Source organism: Protomyctophum bolini (assembly GCF_963924005.1).
Source record: "Protomyctophum bolini genome assembly, chromosome: 3".
In the NCBI taxonomy this organism is placed as follows: Eukaryota; Metazoa; Chordata; class Actinopteri; order Myctophiformes; family Myctophidae; genus Protomyctophum; species Protomyctophum bolini.
In genome coordinates, this window is record NC_137864.1 from 2,638,234 (window position 1) to 2,648,817 (window position 10,584).

The 10,584-nt window shown below is 45.9% G+C and overlaps 1 protein-coding gene across 1 annotated transcript in view; it reads left to right on the forward strand.

Moving 5' to 3' along the window:
- strn (striatin, calmodulin binding protein) overlaps positions 1-6,949 on the forward strand; it is a 59,860-nt gene extending 52,911 nt beyond the window's left edge. Inside the window, exons 14-18 of the mRNA XM_080759751.1 lie at positions 555-740; positions 2,459-2,599; positions 3,940-4,041; positions 4,811-4,897; positions 6,310-6,949. Coding sequence (XP_080615877.1) covers positions 555-740; positions 2,459-2,599; positions 3,940-4,041; positions 4,811-4,897; positions 6,310-6,479 — 686 coding nt within the window. The 3' untranslated portion in view covers positions 6,480-6,949. The remainder of the gene's footprint in view (positions 1-554; positions 741-2,458; positions 2,600-3,939; positions 4,042-4,810; positions 4,898-6,309) is intronic.
- The last annotated feature ends 3,635 nt before the right edge of the window (positions 6,950-10,584 follow it).

The window sequence follows — 10,584 nt, forward strand, 5'->3', positions numbered from 1 at the left end:
GCTATAAAGCATAACGTAATGCTAACACCAAAACCCAAAATGGGTTTACGTTTTGACTTCTCGTATACATCAACCCTGCAATGGTCGCTTTATTCTGGACACATTTTCAAACGGTTGTTTGAGACGGAAATGTTTCAAGAAGTCAGAATGGTAATTCTTTAAAATGTTGTTAAATAGATACAAATGCATCGATTGGCTTTCCCCCCCCCCCACTATTACCGTAGTATATAGGGGTGAAAGTGAGTAATCTTTGTGTCTGTTGTTTTCTATTTTCACCTATCCCCTGGCTGACTGTCTTTCTCTCTCTCTCTCCCTCTCTCTCTCTCTCTCTCTCTCTCTCTCTCTCTCTCTCTCTCTCTCTCTCTCTCTCTCTCTTTTGCTCCATCTCTGTCTGTCCGTCCGTCCGTCCGCCCCTCGCTCTGTGTGTGCGTCTCTCCGTTTCTCTCTTTCATTCTCCGTTTCTCCATCTTCCTCGTTCCGTATGTGTGTGTGTGTGTGTGTGTGTGTGTGTGTGTGTGTGTCCTCCGTGTGTCCTGGTGTGTGCGTATACACAGAGCCGGGGGTGCTGCGCGGGTGCCTCAGCGGCCACACGGACGCCGTGTGGGGAGTGGTGTACAGCTCGGCACATCGCCGTCTGCTGTCCTGCTCCGGAGACGGGACGGTGAGGCTGTGGGACGCTGCTGCGGACTCCTCCTCCTCCTCCTCGCTGTCTTCCCTGGCTGTCTTCAACCAGACAGGAGGTGAGGGTCAGGACGACCATGCACGATGATGGTGATGATGATGATGGTGATATACTGATGGTGGTGATGACGGCCTCCACTGGGGGGGGGGGCGCTGCTGACTGGATAGCGTGCAGAGTCCCACCGACATTGTTGTAAACGTCACTGGTTCAATTCTGTCTGGAGAGACCATAGAGTATTAAAAGGATAGAGACTAAACTAGCGCGAAGCTCCGCCCCCTCCGCTATTCATGTCAGTGGAAGTTGCTCAGTGGCGTTTTGAAGCACCCGGAAGGCTGCCGGAAGTACCGTCTTTTCGCTGATTCAGCATTTCACTTCCGCATTTGGACACCAAATTTGAAGTGGTGTCCAAATGCGGAAGTGCACCCAGAGTGCACCTGGGCTTTACATTGGGCGCTCGGTTGCACGGGGTTTCCTCGTCAAGAATCCACGGGTCCGCCTGCAGTCCTTCCTCGTTACCACTAGGGCCCAGCGCTTCAACATTGGAGTGCATAGCTGGCCCCTTTGGGAGAGACCCTGTGCTGCAAAAGGCCTTCCCGTCTTCCTTCGGGTTCCCTGTCTCTCCGTTATGAAGGAATTGAAATAATTACTTCATTGAATAAATGAATGACGACATTGAATTCCGAGGTGTCTCGGGTTCAACACGTTGGAACGGTGGATCCCCGTATAGCTTCAATGTGGATCTCGGGCAATTAACGGTCTATAGAGAAAACAGGGGGGGGGGGGGGGGGCATATTTAGTTTAGACTAGTCACTGGTTATAGAGTAGGCATGGGTTGAGGTTAGGTTTAGGTGTGCTGCCCCGTGGGAGGTTAGGGTGAGGGTTTGAGATGGGTTGTAGTTGTAGCCGTTTGTAACCAAATAAATGGTAAACGGTGCAGTTATATAGCGCCTCTATCCAAGGCGCTTTACATAGATTGTGCATTACATTCACCCGTTCACACACACATCGGCGGAAGCCATGCAAGGTGTACCAACCAGCACATCGGGAGCAATTTGGGGTTCAGTGTCTTGCCCCAAAAGGACACTTCGACACACGTAGACAGGAGGAGGAGCCGCGATTCGAACCGCCGACCCATGGATCATTTGGACGACCTGCGCCAGGTGGCGGTGATATATTCATAACGGTATAGCCCTGTAATTTAAATCAGGTGTGTTTTGGAGGAACATGCGCAGCAATGGAAATCACGGGAACTGCCCGTAGATCCGAAGTCCCGTCAGTCCGAACATGCATTACGGTTGGCGAACATGCGCTGCTCCCGTGGTTGCGGTTAGGTTTGGGTTAAGGTTAGAGAGATAGGGATATAGTCATTTAGGAACACAATGAACCTTCTGACTAATGACGCGGCACCCAAATCACTCACTGGTGAATGAAATCAGGAGTCTATGTCATCACACGGTCTGTTGCGAAATGAAAAAAAAATAAGTGTTAATTCAGCATCACAATCATTTAAACCACTTTTATCCATATTTTACACTTTATGCTATTAAAATATATCAGATGTATACATCTGATGTTTTGAGCATTTCTAAAAACTCTTCTATAGAAGAAAAACATTTCCGCTTATCAATGTGGGCCTCCTTGCCTTGGCATGAAATCGTTTGAGAACAGCTGATTTAGTCGTGTGTGTGTGTGTGTGTGTGTGTGTGTGTGTGTGTGTGTGTGTGTGTGCGTGTGACTGTGTGTGTGTGCGTGACTGTGTGTGTGTGCGTCTCTCAGAGCTGGGTGTGCCCACGTCAGTGGACCTGGTGCGCAGTGAGCCGGCACACATGGTCACCTCGTTCAACAGCGGCCATATTGGACTCTTCAACATGGAGACGCAGCAGCTCCTCCTCAAGCTGGACTCGGCCGGTCTAGCAGGTACTATGTACAGTAGTATGTACGGTACGGTACATACATTAACTCCTGGCCAGGGTAGGACTTTCAGGGAAGGGCCACCTCAAAAAACAAATGGCATGCCAGTCAGATGACTGTACCACTTTCTCCTCCGTCTCATGTAGACACCAGTGTCTCTTGTTGAGATTCTGAATTTAGGCCTGACCTCGAAATTAAAAAAAAAAGATTCCGGTTTTCTGAAATAAATATTTATTTCTTTGCACCACATGTTCTTGATTTTTCAAAAATAGCAGACCTACAAGCTCGTAGCGCGCCACTCGGTGGCGCGCTATGAGCTTGTAGGTCTGCTATTTTTCAATAGCTAAATTATAACATAATGTTTAAAGCACCAAAAGGGGTTCCCGCCCCAAAATGCAATAATTTCACTGCATATTCTACATTGTTACATTTAAAATGATCCTTAACCCTTGAAATCAAATGAAGGCTCTCAGCTGGACAAACGTAATTGTTTTATTTGATGGCCTTCCTGACCTATAGCCTGGTAATAGACATTACTATTATTATTGTTATTCCTGCACCAGTCACTTTGACCTTTTGGGCCCTCAAAATATGGTCAGCACTGTATGGTCTACAATAGTGCCGCCAAATTATTTTTTATTTTATTAACCAGTAGCGTCTATAAAATAGTCGATCTACAAGCTCTCAATGCGTCACGTTGCGACACACTGAGAGCTTCTAAGGAAGGGGGAAAAGAGCAGAACGAGTATTGTTCGGGGTCATTTTAAGTAACATATAGTGTACTTTGTGAGCACCACAGACTGTTTTTAAAGTTGCTTTATTCAGTATTTCGATATTTGATATTCATCTGATCAGATGAATGTACACAAAACCGATGATAGTACTGTCAACCAAGTCTATGAAGCCATCTATAAAATCGATGGGAAAACTTTAATACAAGTTTAATATGAAAATGTGCATATATGTGGTGGTGGGGGGGGGGGTGCCTGCTTCATCTATCTACCAAGGGGTCCTCTGCCATCAGGGTTCTGTCCACATACTAATAATAATAATAATAATTATTAAACTACATTTTTTGTTAATACTGTACTTATATATGCAGATACGTTTGCCGTGTCGTTTCTATATATGTGTTGTTGTTATACAGCAGCTATATTGTCTGTGCTGCTTTTTTTTTTTTTTTTAGTACAACAGCTTGAAGAACTTTTCAAAACGTATCGTCGGTTCTCTAGAAAATGCTTTGCATTTGTCATTCATAGCCGGTTGTGTCTGCTAATGATGAAATGTAAAACAGTACTAACATCCTTCTAATGCCCCCTCCACCACACACACACACACACACACAGACGCCACCTGTAGGATCAACCGGGTGTTGAGTCACCCCACCCTGCCGATAACCATCACAGCCCAGGAGGACAGACACATCCAGTTCTTTGACAACAACACAGGTAACCCAGCTCAGCCGGCTCACACAGTTCAAAGCTATACTTTATTCTTTCTGCTGCTGAAAGTGAAACTTTGTAATCTATGATGACTTGAGCACCACAATCTATAAGCTCCAGAAGTGTTGTTTTTGGCTGTAGTCTTTTGAATAGCTTGCGTTTTAGTTTTAGTCACATTTAGTCACCTGGAATGTTTTAGTGTTCGTCCTAGTTTTAGTCGACTAAAACTATAGTTGATTTAGTCGACTAAAATGTATTTTGGGTGGGCCTTGATGCCGTCGTAATGACTGTTTTTTTCTTTTCTTTTTCCACTTGCTGAAAATAGCCGATCTACAAGCTTGTAGATCTGCTATTACACTGGATCTCTTGTCCACTAGTCCCTTCCTAACATTTTAGCCTAGTTTTTATTTGTTGACGAAATCGTCAGTATATTTAGTCTTGGATGTAGTCGTCATAGCTTAGTTTACATGTAGTCTCCATTTAGTGTTCGCCAGTGGAAAAAGGTAGTCCACGGAACATTTTTCGTCTGGTTCTAGTCGACGAAAACAACACTGATAAGCTCACCGTGAGTCGTGAGCTTGCTGATTTGCCTTTTTGTAGATCTGCTATTATGTCCGTCGCATGACAACCAGCAGCGTATCGTGACGTATAAATCTAGTCCATGAGAGCGTTAATTATGAATTAATAATGAAATGGAAACTACAGTGTGGAGGTAAGAGATGTAATGTGTGTGTGTGTGTGTTTCTTTTTTCTTTTCTTTTTTCCACTTTGAAAGGCAAACTGATTCATTCCATGGTGGCCCATCTGGATGCGGTCACATGTCTTGCTGTGGATCCCAACGGACTCTATCTGATGTCTGGGAGTGAGCGTTCACTTTTCTCTTATTTGGTTTCTGAACTATGCTTGATGGAAGAAAGAACTCAGATCTCTGGGTTCAATGAGAAGGAACTTAAGAAATGAGTCAAAATATACTTGTGTAAACGAATGCATACTTTTACCCATTTAGGCCTGATGTCAGAATTTAAAAAAATGTTCGCTCTGAAAGAATATATTCAAAGATTTGTGCCGCATTTTTGCGATTTTTCAAAAATGGCAGACCTACAAGCTCGTAGCGCGCCACTCGGTGCGGTTGTAGATCTGCTATTTTTCAATAGCTAAAGCATGACATGATGCTTAGTTAAAACACCAAAAGGGGTTCCCGTCCAGAATGGGTTAAAGTTGCACTATGTGTAACTTTTCCTGCTCTACCCCGGATTTGAAAGTGCTGACATTTTTACCACTGAGCTAAAAGAGCCTGCATATGGCCGCCAGCTTGCTCTGGGGAGAAACAAGATTGTGTCAAAGGTCGTGTCCACCTCAGACACAGGCTTTAAATGTCTCAATAGAAGAGCAGAGAGACCAAATAAAACCACACCAAATTGTATATTGTAATAAAGGGACACTTCACCTCTTTTGCAACCAGATCTTATTTTAATGATGTTTGTGAGACAGGAAACACTTTCCTGGGGCTTTTATGTGGGTATTATGTGTTTTTAGATATTTTAGTATTTCCAAGTGCCCATGATGTCATGGACACTGTGCTCACTTATACTTCTATGTTGTCTCACTAAAACAGCCCACCAAAGCATTATGGGAATTGTAGTCCAGGAAGGAAGTTAGCCCAGTGTCCATGGCATCATGGACACTTTGAAATACTAAAAGATCTACAAACGCATATTCCACACAAACATTCCAGGAAAGTGTTGCCTGTCTACCAACAAACGTCATTAAAATCAGCTCTGGTTGCAAAAGGGGTGAAGTGTCCCTTTAACCGTCTACCCCGCCACCATTATAAGATTGGACAAAATTACATTTCATTCATTATTCATTAAATTAGTTTCTTTGTCAAAGTCATTAGGAAAATAGCCGGTTCTACTGTCTGTCTGTCTGTCCTCCTCATAGAGTTATTATACAATAGAGAAGACACCCAGAGGAAATCCTGAAGCGCAATGGACATAGTGGCCGAAGAAGGTATTGCAGTTTGGTAAGGTTTGGTCCTCAAACACATGAACGCGCACTAGGCTCCGTCCACTCCGCCGGTCGTCGCGCGTTCATGTGTTTGAGGACAATCCATCCAGAATGCACACTGTTCCTAAACCGGAAGGAGGAGTGGATTCGCCTCATGCGCTTCTGAGCAACTCAATGCAAGTGGACGGGAGGAGAACTTGGGTGTCTTCTCTATTGTGTATATATACTCTAAGGTCCTCCTCCCTCCCTCCCTCCCTCACCCACCAGGTCACGACTGCTCCGTCCGCCTGTGGAACATGGAGAGCAAGACGTGCATCCAGGAGTTCACGGCCCACCGGAAGAAGCTGGAGGAGTCCATCCACGACGTGGCGTTCCACCCCACCAAGTGCTACATCGGGAGCGCCGGGGCCGACGCGCTCGCCAAGGTCTTCGTATGACGACGACGTACGCCCTGACCTGAGATCAGATTCATACGAGGTTTCCACTGGACATGCACACTGGTCTGATGAACCCATTCTGACCTGAGATCAGATTCTAAAAATGTCAAGTCGTTCTTCGACTTTTCAAAAAATAGCAGACCTACAAGCTTGTAGATCTGCTGTTTTTCAATAGCTAAAGCATAACATGATGCCAACACCAGAATGGGTTCCCGTTCAGAATGGGTTAAAAGGTCTTGAGCGTGTACAAAAATATTTCCCGAGCTTTTTGGACCCCTTTACTCACGGGTCTGTATAACTCTGAGAGTGTGTGTGTGTGTGTGTGTGTGTGTGTGTGTGTGTGTGTGTGTGTGTGTGTGTGTGTGTGTGTGCAGCAAAAAAAAAAAGAATGTGCGCACACTATCAGAGTTATACGCTTCCTTTCTAGGTGCGCCGCAGCTGCGACAGCAGAGCTATGACGAACGACGCCGCATATATAGCTCAAAGAAGACCCCGAGGGGGGGAGGGGGGGGTGTTTCGTGGTTTGATAACGCATATCAGGCTGTGTGGGGGGGGACCTTGAAATGGAAACAGAATCACAGCATTATACTTCATACAGTAAAACTGTACGAAAAATGTTGTTGAGTCCTTTCACCTGGACCCAGGCGGACCCAGGAGGACTCGGGCTGACCCAGGAGGACCCAGGCTGGCCTGGGTGGACCTAAAGGAATGGGTGGACCGTCCTAAAGGAACGGCTGGCCTGAGTACTAGTGGACGAGGTGTGGATGAAACGAGCAGCACGAGCCGTTTGGGCTGATTCCCTCAACATCTTTTCACCAAATGGAAGCCTATGTTTGTGTGGGTCACACACACACACACACACACACACACACACACACTACTGCCTGTGTCTTTGTTATTGTTTTGAAAATATTTAATGTGAATGTGCCTTTTTTTTGGGGGGGGGGGGGGGGGGGGGTCTGGTTTCCGTTTAGGAGAGCTACAGTATACATCTTGTGACAGTGGTGAACGTGTGAACGAGGTGGTTTATTTTTTTTTATTGTAACCATCATCTCAGCCACATGAGACTGGAGGGATCTCCTAAGAAGTGACCCTCTCACATCAGGTCACCTCCACCACCCCACACTAGATGTGGTCCGTCCAGTCCTTCCATCTCCACCACCACCACCACACTAGATGTGGTCCAGTCCTTCCATCTCCTCCTCCACCACCCCACACTAGATGTGGTCCAGTCCTTCCATCTCCACCACCACCACCACACTAGATGTGGTCCAGTCCTTCCATCTCCTCCACCACCACCACACTAGATGTGGTCCAGTCCTTCCATCTCCTCCTCCACCACCCCACACTAGATGTGGTCGATCCAGTCCTTCCATCTCCACCACCACCACCACACTAGATGTGGTCCAGACCTTCCATCTCCACCACCACCACCCCACACTAGATGTGGTCCAGTCCTGCCATCTCCTCCACCACCACCACACTAGATGTGGTCCAGTCCTTCCATCTCCTCCACCACCACACCACACTAGATGTGGTCCATCCAGTCCTTCCATCTCCTCCACCACCACCACACTAGATGTGGTCCAGTCCTTCCATCTCCTCCACCACCACCACACTAGATGTGGTCCAGTCCTTCCATCTCCTCCACCACCACCACACTAGATGTGGTCCAGTCCTTCCATCTCCTCCACCACCACCACACTAGATGTGGTCCATCCAGTCCTTCCATCTCCTCCACCACCACCACCACACTAGATGTGGTCCAGTCCTTCCATCTCCTCCACCACCACCCCACACTAGATGTGGTCCAGTCCTTCCATCTCCTCCACCACCACCACCACACTAGATGTGGTCCAGTCCTTCCATCTCCTCCACCACCACCACACTAGATGTGGTCCAGTCCTTCCATCTCCTCCACTCTTTGAGAGAACGGAGATCTCGCGTTGGAGGAACTCGCGTCGGAGGCGATGCATAGAATGAGCGAGACGTCTGATCCCACAACATCTGCGTCGGGTTCCCGCGGGATCTCGCAATCTCGCAACGCAATCGGTGTGATCATTTCACACTGACATATATAAACTAAAGGGGCATTTCTCTCCATGTTTATGAGTCTAGAAGTAATATACCTTACATTACTGCTGTGCATAACTGTAGTCCAGGGGTTTGAGAAGGTGTCGTGCCCATTTCCTGTTCACGAGACATTCGCCCACATCTTTGTTTGATTGGCTCTGCAGCAGATGGATGGATTCATTAAGGGACCAAGCGCCCGAACGAAGATATACTTCTTGGTCCCTTATTGCATTTGTCTGGTTTTTTTCTGCCAAAAATAGCAGTTCTGGCTTAAGCGTGCACTCGGTTTTCGCGAAACGTGGCAATATGGTAGAGGGCCATGCCAAACGGTGAGGCGAAGCCCACGACCGTTGGCCAAAGGGTGGCGCTACAGTACTCTATTGAACAGGCATAGCTCTGTAGCCAGTCTGCTCTCGTCGCAGTGCCTCCGACTCCATGTCTTCTCAAATGTCTTCTACATCCTTGACAGTTTTCCATTCTGACCCGAGATCAGATTCTAAAAAAATGTCTTCTACGTCAGTCGCTCTTCGATTTTTTCAAAAATAGCAGACCTACAAGCTCATAGCGCGCGAGCTTGTAGATCTGCTATTTTTCAATAGCTAAAGCACGACATGACGCTAACACCAAAATGGGTCCCCGCGCAAAATGGGTTAAATGGACGTAATGCAGGTCTTTAACGAAGGAGTTCCCTGTCGGCTTCCCCGAACCAGCTTTATCATCATGACGATGGCATACAGCAGTCCATGGATAGACTACACACACACACACACACACACGTGTTTATGGGTAATAATAATTAAAATAATAGTAATGGTAATAACGGTAGTATAGTAATAATTACATTAATATTGTACATTTACAGAGATTGTGCATTACATTCACCCATTGATTTCACACACATTCATACACGGATGGTGGAGGAAACCATGCAAGGGGTCCACGAGAAATGTGTCCCTTGGGAGACAAAAAAATAAAGAAACCTTGAACCCTGAAGGCACCCCAACCTGCACAGCGGGAGCAAGCTTCAGCAGCGCGTCGTCTCGTCTTGCCATCCATTCTGACCCGAGATCAGATTCTAAAAAAATGTCTTCTACATCCTGACAGTTTTCCATTCTGACCCGAGATCAGATTCTAAAAAAGATTCTTCTACATCCTGACAGTTTTCCATTCTGACCTGAGATCAGATTCTAAAAAAAAAATCTGATATACATCCTGACAGTTTTCCATTCTGACCCGAGATCAGATTCTAAAAAAATGTCTTCTACATCCTGACGGTTTTCCATTCTGACCCGAGATCAGATTCTAAAAAAAAATTCTTCTATACATCCTGACAGTTTTCCATTCTGACCCGAGATCAGATTCTAAAAAATTCACTTCTAGTCATTTTTACTATATTGACTATAGTTGTTTAACTACCTATTATCAACTAGTCAACTATAGTACCAGCAAGGTCAACTAGTGGATTTACTAGTCCACTAGTTGCTTAATGCCCTACAGTCCCTGGCAGGATATATTTTCATATCCGTGCCAAGGACATACACGTTAATCTGGGGGTCCCCGACAAGAAAATGTTTGAGAAGCACTGCTGTAGACGATTTCACTTCAGTTAACGTTCAAGCTCATTTAAAGTGGAATCTCGTTCAGAATGAGAACTCCATGTGGACTCATGTTTCATCTATATCATTTGCTACATATTCACAGCAGTCTGATCTGGTACCCCAGTGAGGGGTGATTTCAGCTCTAAATGGAGAGAAAAGAAACGTCCTCCCGATCACATTATACTCGCAGGCCAAATCTTAATTCATACTGACCTGAGATCAGATTCATACGAGGTTTCCACTGGACACACACACTGGTCCGATTAACCCATTCTGACCTGAGATCAGATTTAAAAAATGTCAGTCGTTCTTCGATTTTTCAAAAATAGCAGACCTACAAGCTCGTAGCGCGCCTCTCGGTGGCGCGCTATATGAGCTTGTAGATCTGCTATTTTTTAAATAGCTAAAGCATAACGTAATGCTAACACCAAAAG